The sequence below is a fragment of the Zea mays genome, chromosome 1, assembly GCF_902167145.1.
Source record: "Zea mays cultivar B73 chromosome 1, Zm-B73-REFERENCE-NAM-5.0, whole genome shotgun sequence".
Lineage (NCBI taxonomy): Eukaryota > Viridiplantae > Streptophyta > Magnoliopsida > Poales > Poaceae > Zea > Zea mays.
In genome coordinates, this window is record NC_050096.1 from 25,554,823 (window position 1) to 25,570,407 (window position 15,585).

Genomic DNA, 15,585 nt, shown 5'->3' on the forward strand with positions numbered 1-15,585 from the left:
CTTCAAAGAATGATCAATCATATTCAATCTACTTGTGGGATGAACATTTAGCAAACACACACAATCATTTATGAAGATAATGCATCTTGTGTCGCACAAGTTCAAATATGCTATGTGAAAAATAATCTTATAAAGAATATAAATCCTAAATTATTCTATGCACACGAGCTGCATAAGATGAATGAGATCAAAATATTACACACTAAGTCATGTGAAAATCTCGCAGATATGTTCACAAAATCCCTCCTCGCGTCCTCCTTTGAAAGGTGCGCCCGAGGACTTAAAATTATGAGACTTAGAGAATTGCATATCTCATGGAGAGAAACTTCACACACCTAAATAAATCTTAAATATAAATTTTAAGTACCCAAATATTTTAGAAAATTAAATTATACATTGGGTGAATTATACTCTTTTTCTGTTACGTGACTTTTCATAAAAGTTTCTCACTAAGGTTTTTAATGAGGCAATTCTTGCGACACAACAAACGTGAGCGATGTAATTTTTCTTCAATTTTTTTACTGGGGTTTATGAAGTTTTGGGGCATATGTATCTCATGGTATTCGACTAAAGAAGAGTGTTAAGAAGCCATTTTTGGGCCAGAAAGGCCCATATGGTCCATATGACCGAAACCCTAGTTTCTGTCTATACATACAGAGGATGACATCCTCGTATTCTGTACCTTTTTTATAACAACATTATAGAATAGTAAATAGTTAGTTTCTCTCTATATTCTTATGTTTTTATATTTTATTATTATTTAAGTTAAGAAGCTCCTCGACTATACTAGGTTTATTAAATGGATTAAAGCTATTTTAGGACCCTCAAATTCTCTTCGAAATTGAAGATGATTACGATAGAAATGAACTATTTTGTCTCTAATTACTTCAATTCCAAGGAGATATGAGATTCCAAGACATACCGTTCCCCCCTTTCGTTGGTATAGATCCCAGCGGCCCCCGTCCTGCCGTCCCCCGCCTTTGCCTCCCTCTATCTAAAGTCGCCGACGACGACCCAGTGAAAAGTCCACAGCCTTTTCCAAGAGGAAGGGATGGGCTGCTGCAGCAGCCGGAGCTCCGATTCGCCGGCCAGCCGCGTGACGCGGTGGCGCTCCACAGGGATCGTGGCGCTCCGAGACGCCAGATTGAAGGTTCGCGCCATCTCTATTCCAAAGGTTGCCCGTCGTCGTAATTATGATTTTTTTCGATTCTCCCAGTATTTCTTAGGTTCCACCCAATTTTGTGCACATTTAGTGATTCTGAGTTACTATAATATGTCATGATGAAATAATTATGAATGGGACCTTTGTAAGCTGTCCTCGGCAAGTATGTTAACAACCCCAATCTCCAACTTAGTCAAATATCACAAGGAGCAATAGACACATGAGTCTGATACAGTTTGGTGAAGATAAGAATAGAAAGGGATAGCAAGCATGGGAATCGAGACTAGATCAGAGGAACACCAGAAGCTTCATGTGCAGGAAGAAGAAGTCTTGGGGAGGAAGATGAACAATAGACTGAAGAGGTAGAACAAGTGGTGTATTTTCTGAATATTTCCTTCCCTCGTCCTGGTGACCACACTGCTCTTTGTAGTGTTTCCCTTAGCACATGGGCTGGCATGGGCCGTTAGGCTCACATTCCTTAACATTCCCCCCTTCTTAAAAATCGGCTTGCCCTCAAGCCGATACATGTTATCAAATTCACCGGGATCCCAAAGAAAGACTGAGAAATTGCCTTGACCACTGCTGGCATCACCCAGACCAGATATCCTGGCTTCACTGACTATTAGACCCAATACAATCTCTTCAAGCTGAAAGACTGAGATTGAAACAAAGCTTAGTGAGTCAATGACACTGTTGATTGCCTTCGCATCTGCAAGACCCGTCCTTCAGCACCAATTTTCTTAATTATCACAGAGCCATCCAAGTCAATAAGTATAATCTTCCCTGAAGGTACGCTCTCATCTGAAGTGGATCTATATTGTACTGAGAAAATGTACAGGCAGAGATTTCTACTGCTAGCTAGGTTCGTTTGTGTTTTCCCAACAACTCTGTTGGCAGTTCCTGGAAAAAGGTTCTCTAATGCATCTGAACTGTTGAGGATAGATATCTCTGTTGCTCCAGAAATGTAATTGCCTTGGATTTCACCGTGCTTGATCTTCAGGTTATCTTTGGACAAGTCAAGAAAGGCCCTCATTTTTTTCCCTCAAATATGTCTTCACCATTGACAACTTCACAGTCTGCATGCTTGCTGATGATCCAAAACACACAACAAGCTCATCCACCACTCGCTGAACTAGTCCAGATTTCTGTTCATCGTAATGCAAAACGCTTGGCTCGGCCATGCACCACAGCTCTGCGCAGGGAATCTCCAGGTACTCTTTCCTTGGTTGTTGTCTTGCGCTGTGCGTTCGCCAAGACTCCAATGTTTCACCGGTCAGCAGCTCGCAGTCGTAGCAGTGCATCGTTCGGCCGTCTACACATGTGTGTCGTAGTTTGCTGCCGAACGCCACCACGCTTCCGCTGCGCACCACGACACCTGGATCCCACAAGAATCGTTGCTGAACATTCACAGCTGCTCTGCAGGATATAGCAGTAACACGCTCCGTGTAGTAACCCTTGCCAATGATGCGATCGAAGAGCTTCCCTCGTGCGCATGGCTCCATTACCATCGCAACCATCACACAGTGACCACAAGCAGCTAGAGTAACTGGCAATGAACCCCAGACATCTCTTTGACCCCCAATCGTGTTAAGCTTGACAATGGGGTGCAGCGCCTGGCTGGGACCTCTGGTCGAACACCCAAGGGGCGAGCTGCTGCTTCTATCTATCTTCAACTTGAAGATGGTGAAGGAGCAGCCGAGCTGGCGGTAGTTGGGGGCAGTGAAGAAGGTGACGAATTGGTGGTCGGGGAAGTACTTGTATCCATCCTCCACCACTTGGTGCGCCCTGCACATGATGTCCAGCTCCTGCGCGCGGAGGAAGTCCGCCGTGACATCGGCGTCGAAGGTGCCGGACACGCCGCGGTCCGGGCCGGACCAGAGCAGGTGGATGGAAACCCTGTCCTCGATCTCCAGCTCGACCCAGATCACCTTGGAGGAGCCATCGGCCATGTCGGCGATGAGGCATTCCGACGGAAGGCGGCCCGAGCGCGACGTGGGCGCGCCGAACCAGGTGTCGACGTGCACGTCTGGGCCGAGGAACGAGTCGCCGGGCTTGGCGAAGATGCTGTCGTACGTGTCGACGTGGAGCACCTCACGACCACCCGTATTGACCCACAGGCGCTCGCCGGCCTGCGCCATCCTGATGAGCTCGTCCATGGCGCGCTCGGTGAGGCCCGGAGTCGAACATGTGGTGAGCGCCTCCATGTAGTTGGCGCCGGGAACATCGTGGAAGGCTGACTCCGAAAGCGACGTCTCTATGTTGTCTGGCGGATCTAGGTCGATGACGAGCTTGTCCTGCGAGGGCATGCACCTGTGCGCCTCCTCTCTTTCCTTGAAGAAGGCGGAGCCCATGAGGCCGGAGTTGGCCCCGTTGCCGAGGAAGGCCGCGTGGTCGAGGTTGAAGCCGTCGAACTGAGCGGCGTAGGCCGGGACGTAGGAGTCGAAGGGCGCAACAACGTCGACGATTCTGGCTGCGCACGCATCAGCGGCAAGCAAGCGTGCCGCGAGCGCGACCTCTCGCCCCGCATCGGCCGCTCCCTGGCTTCTATCTTCGTGGAGCTTCGCATGCTCGACCTCTTCCCGTTCCAGATCGCGTGCCTCGCGCAAATCGCTGGCCGCTACTTCCTCTGCCTCAACTTCGTCTCCAAGGTACGGTTCTGGCTCCCGCTTCGCATTCCACTGAGAAAACCTTGCGTCCCACTTCGCGTTCTGCTCGTCGAAAAGCCTGCCGATCTCGTCGAGGAGAAACTTGAGGGCAGCGGGATCCATGGAGCTTGATCGAGAATCGACCCTCTGATACCAATTGTTAACAACCCCAATCTCCAACTTAGTCAAATATCACAAGGAGCAATAGACACATGAGTCTGATACAGTTTGGTGAAGATAAGAATAGAAAGGGATAGCAAGCATGGGAATCGAGACTAGATCAGAGGAACACCAGAAGCTTCATGTGCAGGAAGAAGAAGTCTTGGGGAGGAAGATGAACAATAGACTGAAGAGGTAGAACAAGTGGTGTATTTTCTGAATATTTCCTTCCCTCGTCCTGGTGACCACACTGCTCTTTGTAGTGTTTCCCTTAGCACATGGGCTGGCATGGGCCGTTAGGCTCACATTCCTTAACAAAGTATTACTAGTATAGTACTCCATCGTCGTTAACAAATGTTGGGTTATTTCTTGGTGTTCTGTTTCTACAGTATTATTAGTACCTAATCTCCCATGGTTAGGACTTAGGAGTAAACTTCGATCTTCTCCGTGATACATCATACATGCTGAGCAGCACTCCTTCTGGACACTCATAATAAAAGGATAGTGAACATGTATTGGCGTTTGTGTTTCTAGGCATGCTACTGGACGCAACGTTTCATTTGACAGATATAATTTAATTTCTGGTCCTTAATTGTCACGTCGTGACCCTCAGCTGAGTTGGTTATTGATGTATACAAACACATGTACTGTGAAAATCGAATAGGGATCGGGCAAATGCGTGATGTGTAGTTATGTATATTTGGTATCTGGGTTACAAGGAATTGGGCATCGACTTTCTTTTCCTGTGGAAATTTTATAAATTAGACAATTAATTATCAAAAATGGTATCCGATTCCACTGATAAAAATAGCACGAGTCCTAGCAGAATAACTGTTTGTAGGTGTAAATGATTAAATAGAATGATAATAAAGCAATGAAAAGTAGAACATTTTGGTGTAAGGCACTCACATAAAGATTTTTAGGCACATGCGAACACAAGTATTGAATTATACACGCATTTCCCCTCATAACTCAGAAAGTACCATCTGTTGCTAAACCTTCAAATATTGCAAAACATTTGTTATGCTCCACACTACCAGTGACTATTGCAGTGATGTATACTTATTCAGTAGCATTTGAAGGGGTTTTCATGGTTAAGCATAGATTTCAGCGATATTTTTTCTGCGGAGAATAGGTTGAGAATATGTATTCTGAATTCCTGATGTATTAGATTGACGCACACACAAACATGAAACATCAAGGTCAACATTAGTACTTGTTCAGTTAACTTATTTATCGTTCTGTATCTTTTTCTACTACATTTGTTCGCATTTGAGAGAAGGTGCATACATGTCAACTTATATTGATGCCTCTACAAGCACAAGTAGAATTTGTGCACCTCTTTTACTGAAATATCACGTTTTTCACTTCAAGTGTTGTTTATATCAGTGTCCTCTACTTCTCTTGCAGGAAGTGCCAAATGAAGTTCTACAAGTGGGCAATTCCTTGAGAACTCTGGATTTGACCAATAACAAGCTAGGTAATCAGATTTTGTTCATAGCTGTTTGTTACATTCAGTGTTCAATGGACAAAAGGAATTTTGTGTTTTAATAATCTGCAATGTCAGTGTTTGTTTTTCTTTCATTTGCTGGTACTTAGCATCGAAGTACTTACTGGCAGATATTTATTGTTTTTCTCTTTAATCATTCCCATGAGTATCGGTTGTGGGGGCACCTTTCCTATTTCACTTGCCTATTTGGTAAAGTATATATACTCGGAGCAAAATTGCTACAGCTGAGTTATTTTTGTTCTTTTTCCTTTTTTCCGCATGGGGGAATTCTTTCGCAGCTTCTCTAGAGAACTTTCTCATCTTTTTTTTTTTGGAATTGAGAAAAGTTATCCTTAGCACCTCATTTGGCCATAGTTTCTGAATATGGATCCAAATGACCTCACCTACCATAAACTGCATGTGCTCTTTTTATATATATATTTTGTATATATATGCTTCTTGTGAGCAGTGTTAATTGATTTTATTTTATGTTGCAGTTGAGATTCCCCAGGAAATTGGTACACTTGCGAACATGCAAAGGCTTGTAAGAGTTGTTGTTATTAGAAGTCACCATATTTATTATCTGATTGGAATTTAGAAATCAATACTGCAAGATTGGTTCTTTTAATGTATCCCTGTCTTTTGAATTATGTGGCCTTTGGAGTGAACTATGTGTCCTTTTCTGTTTCTGTAGGTTTTGGCTGGTAATTTGATTGAAATCATCCCAGCTAACATTGGATACCTGCAGAATCTTAAAATCCTCACACTTGACCGAAATAGGATATCTATCTTGCCTGAAGAATGTTAGTTCCTACGAGCCTATCTTTCTCTAACACAAATACACGATGAAGTGAAACATGCATACTGTTAGTATATTTTTACACATAGCTATAAGTGACATTTGTCAAGGTGTTACAACCTTCAATTTAGCAATTAGGGATTTATAAACTTCTGTGATCCTCTAATTTTCTACAGCCTCCATTTCTAACTTTTCCTTTTCGTTTCATCCAGTGGGTTCACTGTCAAACCTTCAGCAACTTTCTGTTCCTCAAAATTTTTTACTGTGCCTGCCTAAGAGCATAGGAGATTTGCGCAATGTAAGTTTCTGGTTTGGCTCAAGTTGCTGAAATATTTTTCTTAAGGAAGTTTTTAAGAGTCATGCCTGGTCACTCAAACAAAATTATGGATAGAGTACTGATTTAGGATGTACAACAGAACAAGAATTTATTACTTTCGTTTCATCAAGTACAAATGTGTTTCATCAAGTACAAATTATTGGAGAGGTAATTTGGAGTAGACTTCTATATTCAATAGAGGAGAGGAGGCTTACAATATATAGGCCACACATGTGACGCACCAGGGAAGGGTATGGCAGTCTGGTGCCAATCAGAGCAGGCCTACCAAAAGAGAGATATCCTGTTTCCGATATTCATACAGCAGATCTGGCTACCTAAGGAAGGAACCTCTAGTTACCATAACATACCATGTTGCTATACTAGCCTAGACCTCTAGTTGCCATAACAGACCATGTTGCTATACTAGCCTAGACAGAAGTGCCTCATGCAGGAGGCAATCCAGGAAGACTACCAAAACAGTCTAACCCCCCGCAGTCAAAACATCTAGCCAATGCAAATGTTGAGACTGGTCTTGAACTCAAGAAACACGAAGGAAGGCAGGCCTTTCGTAAAGATGTCTGCAAACTGAGAGGTGGTAGGAACATGCTGAACGCGAACTTCACCAGTAGCAACCCGCTCACGAACAAAATGGATATATATCTCGACATGCTTCGTCCGATGGTGCTGAACTAGATTAGTGGATAAGTAGACAACGCTGATGTTGTCACAATAAACAAGGGTGTTTCTATGAAGAGGGTTGTGAAGTTCTTGGAGGAGTTGTCGTAGCCAACAAGCCTCGGCAACACTATTTGCAACAGCACGGTACTCAACTTCAGCACTGGAGCGAGAAACAACTTTTTGTCGGTTGGAAGACCAGGAGACAAGATTATCTCCAAGAAACGCCGCATAACCAGAGGTGGAGCGACGAGTGTCCAGACACCCAGCCCAATCAGCATCAGTTAATACCACGAGCTCGGAAACAGACGTGGAGCGTGGGAGAAGACCATGATCAGTCGTACCTTGAAGGTAGCGAATAATACTCTTCAGAGCAGTCAGGTGGGACTCGTGGGGATCATGCATATGAAGGCAAATTTGCTGAACTGCATAGGTAATATCAGGTCTGGTGAAAGTCAGATACTGAAGGGCACTAGCCAGACTCCGGTACTAAGTAGCATCTTGGACAACAGGTCCACTGTCAGTGGCGAGCTTGGACTGGAGATCAACCGTTGTGGAGCAAGGTTTGCAACCAGACATGCCTGCACGATCAATGATATCAAGAACATATGTGCGCTGGTGCAGGAAGAGACCAACTGGTCTTCGCTCAACTGCAATCCCAAGAAAGTGATGGAGAGGCCCAAGATCCTTCATTGGAAAATCTGTCTGAAGAGCCGCAATGACACGCAGCAATAGAGCTGAACTGGATGCAGTGAGAATAATATCATCAACATAAAGAAGCAAGTAAGTTGTCTCAGTGCCGTTGTGGAAAATAAACAAGGAGGTGTCTACTTTGGCTTCAAAGAGACTTCATGTGGGAAGCAAAACAACTGTACCAGGCTCGTGGGGCTTGCTTCAGGCCATAAAGGGACTTGTTAAGGCGACAAACATAAGTGGGATGAGCAGAGTCAAAAAAACCAGCAGGTTGGCTACAATAGACTGTCTCAGAAAGAGTACCGTGAAGAAACACATTATTGACATCAAGTTGGTGGATAAGCCAGTCTCTCGACTGAGCTAGTGAGAGGACTGTGCGAATCGTAGTTGGTTTGACCACCGGACTAAAAGTCTCATCATAATCGACCCTAGGACGCTGAGTGAACCCTCGACATACCCAGCGAACTTGTGACGGAAATACCATTTCCCTGTGATGACATGGGCACCTGGAGGACGAGGAACAAGTTCCCAAGTATTATTGGAGATCAGAGCCTGGAACTCTTCTTCCATTGCACGACGCCAGAGGGGGTGAGCTAAACCTTGGCGAACTAAAGTCGGCTTGGGGGAGATAGTTGCAGCAGTGAAAGCAGCCAGCACACGAAAACCAGCCTTGGCCCGGGTGGTCATTGGATGATCGTTGACCACCGCAGGTGTAGGAATGGCACCAGGAGGAAGAGCAGAGGCCTGTGAAGGCGCTGATGCAGACTCTGCAGCCGGTAATGAAGAAGTACTAGAGGCGCCAACCTCTGGAAGATCTGCAGGGGAGGTAGTTTGCTGGTGCCGACGAGTGTACACCTATAGAGACAGGGGCGTCGGTGTAGCTCCATGTGCTAGTGCTAGACCACCAAGCGCGGATGGGAGTGTCGGGGAAGTCGGAGCAGCTTCAGGGGGCGTCAGAGCAACGCCAGGTGCTGGTGATAGGCCACCTGGTGCGGAGGGAAGCGCCGAGGAAGTCGCAGCAGGCACCAGGTTCCAGTCAGGTGATGAAAGGGACGACGCAGGAGGTGCAGAGGCTGGTACAAGCATGAATGACATGGGGCCCTAGTGTTATTCCAGGCAAGCCCCGGTGCATTATCCTTTTCCTTGTGTTTTAAGATCTTTATCACCTTATATGATGCATTAGGTGATAGGAGTTGTGTGCTAAACAATTGATGCATTTCCTTCCTTGGAAAACTGATTACCTTTCCTTGATACCCTTTTATGAAAAGGATTTCTATGATGCTTAGCCTTGCTTTAGAAAAACAAAATGTTTTGTTTTAAAACAAGGTGATGCTTCACACTGGATGGAAATTTTTACAAAGAAAAGACTTGTGATGGTGAATCCATCAGGGCCTTGATGGGTTCAGCATCTGAAAAGAAGTACCTTTGTCAGGTACCAAACTTTGGGTTTTAAGTAATAAAGCTGAGACCGGGCGGGTGACTTGCACGAGAAGGAAGTCTCAGTGTAGTGTCTCTGGGGCAGCCACTGGGTCACGGCCTGAATCAGACACCAAAGGAGACGCCATGGTACCTGCAGGAGAGGGCAAAGTCCCAATGGGAGGGGACAAAGGCGCACTCAAGTGTCCAAAAAATCCAAGTTGTTAGTTAGATGGGGCGAGGCAGAGAAGGGAAAATCCGCCTCATTAAAGGTGACGTGACGAGAAATGATAATACGATTTGCGGAGAGATCAAGACAGTGGTAGCCTTTGTGGTTGGAAGAAACCAAGGAAGACAAACTTGGTAGAGCAGGGGGATAATTTATGTGGTGCAGTAGCAGTGATGTTAGGGTAGCAATCACATCCAAAAACCCGAAGATGATCATAAGAGGGAATAGTGCCAAAGAGAGCAGCATAAGGACATATGGCTTGTATAGTTTTGGTAGGAAGGCGATTTAGAAGATAAGTGGATGTGTGGAGACCTTCAACCCAATATTGAGCAGGAAGGGAGGCTTGAAAGAGTAAAGAACGAATGATATTGTTTGTGGTACAAATAATGAGTTCGGCCTTACCATTCTGGGGAGAGGTGTAGGGGCAAGACATGCGTAGAAGAGTTCCACGAGTGAGGAGAAAGGTACGAGTGGTGGAATTGTCGAACTCGCGCCCATTGTCGCACTGCAAATGTTTAATGGTGCGACCAAACCGCGCCCATTGACATAAACAAAGAAGGAAGAAAGAGCATCAAAAGTATCAGACTGGAGACGCAAGGGAAAAGTTCATAGGTAATGAGTAAAAATCATCAAGAATGACAAGATAGTATTTATAACCCGACACACTTGCAATTGAAGATGTCCATAGATCACAATGAATGATATCAAAGGGTTGCTTAGTACAGGTAGATGAGCTAGAAAAAGGTAATCTAGTGTGACGACCTAATTGACAAGCATGACACAACTCAAGGGAACTACGAGAACATCGAATGGCTAAGGAACTATCAAGTTGGGACAAAACATCGGTGCCGGGGTGGCCGAGGCGACGGTGCCATGTGGGAGAAGAAATTGCAGCTAGGGCACAAGTTGTCGAAGGGGATGAACTGCACAGGCGCATGGTGTAGTGCGGACCAACACTATTGGACCTAATAATCACGCTATTGGAGCGGAGATCCTTCACAGAAACACCAAAAGGATCAAATTCCATAGAGCAACAATTATCAGTAGTAAAACGACGAACAAAGAGAAGGTTTTGAATAATGTGGGGAGTGTGGAGAATATTTTTAAGATATAAAGGTCCTGGCAAAACCGTGTCGCCTACTGAGGTGACAGGGAGAGTGGCACCATTTCCAACAATGATAGAAGGAGTAGCGAGGCCAGGAGGTCGAAAGAGAGAGATGTTACCAGCATGAGCTGTGGTATGGTTGGTCCGGAATCCAATCAGTAACGGTGGCTGGTGGCTGAAGTGTCATTGTACTGAAGGTGATGGCGAGAGCTCGCTGATCCCAAGATCCAGCCCAAGGAGGCCAAGGTTGAGGAGCTGGAGATGTTGCAGGAGTTGCAGGAAGGGCCGACAGGGGCACAGGAGGGGTCCGAGCAGGCCAGCTGCAAGGTAGGCAGTCCTGGCGCAGCCAGGTAGGACTGCGACGGAGCAGGAGGATGGTGCTGCTGTTGTCTAGGGCGAGGAGAGGAACCTGTAGACATGGATCTAGGCCACATGTGGATTGTACTTGTCCAGGGATTGTAGACGGAATGCCAAGGAGAGCCACCACCACGACATTGTCGTGACGACGATTCTTGTTGCGACGACCAGCACTTGAACCCGGCACCCTTCCCTGGGTAGGTGGTCGAGTTCCCTGGGCAGGAGGACGAGAAGGTGATGAGGTAGTCGACAAAGCTGTAGTAGAGGTGTACAGAGCGGTGGTCGTAGAGTCAGGAGTAGCAGTGTCTGCGACAATCTTTTACAAGACCAAATCATCCTGGTGATGATGGTCCGGAGATTGGCATACTTGGGACTCAGGCAGTTAGGCCCCGAAGGACATTGAGCACCAAGATGCGGTCAAAGACAGGGGCGTCGAGGTCGGAGAGAGCATCAGCGATTCAGCGGAGCCTTTCATCTTCCGACAATACTCACCAACAGTGAGATGGAGGGCACATGTCTCACGATTACCAATGAAATCGTTCTCAAGAGCGAGCCAAGCCTGACGAGCCGTGCCATGACGCTCCTGCAGCTTGATGGAGATGGTGCCAAAAATCCAAGACAAGACAATGTTGTCCATGCGATCCCATGCCGTGTCGTTGGAGAAGTAGGAATCAGCAAGAACATGATCCGTCAAGGCATACCATTTGAGGGTGAGAAGAAGATGACCACGCCAGCTTGCAAAGTTGGTGGAGGACGGCTCGAGGGTCACTGGGACCAATGAGCGGATGTTCTGCACACCAGCAGCTTGGTCACTAGAGAGCTCGAGAACCGGCGAAGAAGGGGCGGCGTCATCTGCTTGGCGGCGGTGACTCCCTGCTCCTCCAGAGCAGCAGCAGTGGCCCGTTCCTTCTCAAGAACGGCCGCAGCAGCCTTGACACGGGCGCGTGCTGCAGCAGCCTGCTACTCAGCATCCTGAGCGGTCTTGATCATAGTCGCGATTTGCTGCAGAAAAGAAGCTTCGTCGTCGGACATCGTCATGGTGGAGATGGGAGGGTGAGAGGAGGGAGGAGGAAGAACGGCTGCTTTGGAGAGGCAGAAGCTAGATAGGTGGAAGACAGGGACTAGGAATCTCCAATACCATATTGGAGAGGTAATTTGGAGTAGACTTCTATATTCAATAAAGGAGATGAGGCTTACAATATATAGGCCACACATGTGATGCACCAGGGAAGGGTGCGGCAGCCTGGTGCCAATCAGAGCAGGCCTACCAAAAGAGAGATATCCTCTTTCCTAAATTAGTACAGCAGATCTGGCTACTTAAGGAAGGAACCTCTAGTTGCCATAACAGACCATGCTGCTATACTAGCCTAGATAGAAGTGCCTCACGCAGGAGGCAATCCAGGAAGACTACCAAAACAGTCTAACACAAATGTCTGGATCCTAAATTTCATTATTATCTGAAACTAATTTGATAAATTCCATCGTTTTCCATTCATAGTAAATGTTTTCTGAAGTTTTGATTTATAATGGTCAATGTTCTATCTGATCACTGGGTTACTACCGTTTTACTTTGTGTAATGCAGATGTCAGTACTCAATGTATCTGATAACAAACTAAAGGAACTTCCAGAATCAATTGGAGGTTGCAGTTCCCTGGAAGAATTTCAAGCCAATGGTACTCAGTTTCTGCAATTCTACCATGATCCCATTTCAGCCCCCCACTCCTCTTTTGCTTTCATGTGCATGCACTAGAGAATACTGTTATACGATTAATCATATATGGTATTACCTGCTTACCATTTGCCAATGTACATAAAGTTTGGGGGTGTCACAATCACATCCTCCTAGGATCAGTGATTTCAAGTCGTCCGACTAATCGCGATTAGTCGCGATTAGTCGGGCTAGTCGGTTTTGTTAGCACGACTAGGGAGGCCGACCCGATCTGCTCGACTAATCGTCCGGTCGTCCGATTAGTCATCGACTAAATACGATTAGTCGTCCAATTTGGGTGGGGCGATTAGTTGCCCTGGACTCCTAGTTTAGGTCAATAGTAAGTCTGTACTTGGCATTTATGTAGTAACTAGTAAGTCTGCAACTCTGCATCATATGAATTAGTGAGTTAGTGACTACTGAGTAGTAACTCTGTAACTGATGTTCAATTGTTCATGTTCTAAAACCTGCAATCTGAATTCTGTCTTCCAGTATTCATATTTGCTATGTTTGGTAATTGATATTGCTTCCTATATGCTATATTGCTATATATAATTGAGTTAGTGACTGATGTTCATGTTCTGAAATCTGAATTGTCCAGTTCCAGTATTCATATTTGTTATGTATTTATGTTTGGTGTTGCCTTCTATATGCTATATTGCTATATATATCAATATTATATACATAGGTCCTGCAAATATGCAGGAGCGCTGTAGGGACGACCAGGTCGACTAGGACCCGATTAGTCGACCTAGTCGTCGTCCTAATCGCGATTAGTCGCCTGGTCGCCCAGGTGTATCGACTAGCAAGTCGCCCGACTTGAAATCATTGCCTAGGATGCTCTTCCCCTTCATGATTGGAGTAAAGGTCGACCTTGCTCTGTTTGGAACACAAACTCAGCATGCACCAACAGCAGAACATGGGTGCTGCTGAACATTTTCTCTTTCTCATCTCATATGCTAGCACCTCGTCACCTACAGTCCATTTGACAAGGGAAAACCATGTACGCTTCTGTGCACCCGTGGCGAAATAATTAAATAGGATTTAGGGATGTAGCCATTGATAAAGATACAAAACGCATCATATTTTTTTTTCATTTCCTTTAGCATCTCCTACCTCTGGAACTGATCTTGAAGCAAAATATTCAGGAAATGCTATTGAAGATGTGCCAGCGTCAATTTGCAACCTAGTTTGCCTGAAATCCTTATCACTGAACGGCAACAAAATTCGACAGGTATTATGAACCGGATATTTGTTGTCCAGTTACAACAAAACTGCAACAGCCTGTCACCCAACCTGAACTCTGCATTTTCAGCTTCCACAAAACTTACTGAAAGACTGCACGGCTCTTCAGAGTTTATCCCTGCACGACAACCCAATCACAATGGACCAGTTCCAACAAGTAAGTTTACATGAAGCATCTAGAGTTTTCCTGCACCCTAGGCTGCCTTGTCTTGGTTGTAGCCATTTTTCTTTTTCGTATTTGTTGCAGATGGATGGATTTGGAGAGTTTGAGGCGCGCAGAAGGAAGAAATTCGACAAGCAGATTGATTCAGGGGTCATGATGGGCTCGACGGCCCTGGATGAAGGGGTTGATTTCCACTGATTTTAGAACTCGAGTGTCTCCCATTCTTTCTAGTTGGTCAGGAGTCAGGACCGATTGTAGATTTGTAGATATCAGTCTCAACCTACAAAACAGGGTTCACCAAACCGGTTGTAAGGTGAAAACCGGCGCCCAGTGAAAACTGGTAAAAACTGGCCGAAATCAAAATCACCCCACTTTTCAATTTGAAACGGTTTGAAACCGATAAATCGGCTCATTAATCGGCTCCTAGGCTGATTAACCGGCGTCATAGAAGCAGAAACCGATCCATATGTATTTTTGCAAATAAAGCACATTGAGATCTCATAATTTGAATAAAAGATGACCACAAATATTATCACAAGTCTAATGACAACATTTAGTAGTTCAAATACATTATATGACATTGTTTCATGATTCGCAAACAACATCAAAAATATAAATACATGTTTCATTGTTCACAGTTGTTACTGTTCCTATGGCGAAGATCTTCCCACGAGGGTGCATTTCACTGATATTGTGCTTGTGTCATATTGTACTCCATTGATAATAGCATAATACCTTGTCCATGCATAAACGGTGTCTTGTACTATGTCCCCTATTCGGCAGACCGGCTTCGTGGCCTCTCTGGCCGATTAATCGGTCCACGGGCTCGTTAAGCATACATAGCCGGCCGGTTAACCGTGGCTCGTCTAGGCCCCGGTGACTATTAAGTCGGTGACTAGTCGATCGGTTTATCGAACGAAATTGATGATTAATCGGTAAAATCGAGCGGCTTATGTATTGAGCGAGGGAGAAGTACTAACAAGGGTCACGTCATGTTAGGGTATTGTATAGAGCTATTGGGCCTTATGGACAACCGGTCCATTTAGGAGTGGTTTTCTTTTTTATTTTTTAAAACGTGTTTGATTTTTAGTTTAAATTTGGTAGCGTATTTTTAAAGAAAGTCTTAAAATAATCTATAGTATTTATAAGAAAATCAGCTAGCCGGCTGGCTACCCTTGCCACAAAGAAAGGCAACAGATGCTCATATAACACATATAAGTGAACCGGATTTTTCTTGAACTAACCCTAAAAGGGTGTGTTTGGTTTGGTAGTCAACTAGAATGGAACGGCTTCATTTCAGTTTTTTTAGAATGGAGTTGTTCTATTTTATGTTTGGCAAGTAGAACAAAGTCACTTTATTTTTGGTTTGGTTGGAAAGTAGAATAAAACACTTGGTCGGGGAGGAAAAGACCGTCCTCCCGGT

General features: G+C 45.1%; 1 protein-coding gene across 4 annotated transcripts; it reads left to right on the forward strand.

Annotated features, from left to right (window-relative positions):
- Positions 1-900: 900 nt before the first annotated feature.
- LOC100281951 (LAP4 protein) lies at positions 901-14,700 on the forward strand. Of its 4 annotated transcripts, none has more exons than XM_008677550.3 (9): positions 913-1,174; positions 5,377-5,446; positions 5,953-5,999; positions 6,150-6,258; positions 6,467-6,552; positions 12,629-12,719; positions 13,903-13,988; positions 14,070-14,156; positions 14,247-14,700. In XM_008677550.3, the coding sequence occupies exons 1-9, from the start codon at positions 1,052-1,054 to the stop codon at positions 14,358-14,360; spliced, it is 813 nt and encodes a 270-aa protein (XP_008675772.1). In that variant the 5' UTR covers positions 913-1,051; the 3' UTR covers positions 14,361-14,700.
- Positions 14,701-15,585: the final 885 nt, after the last annotated feature.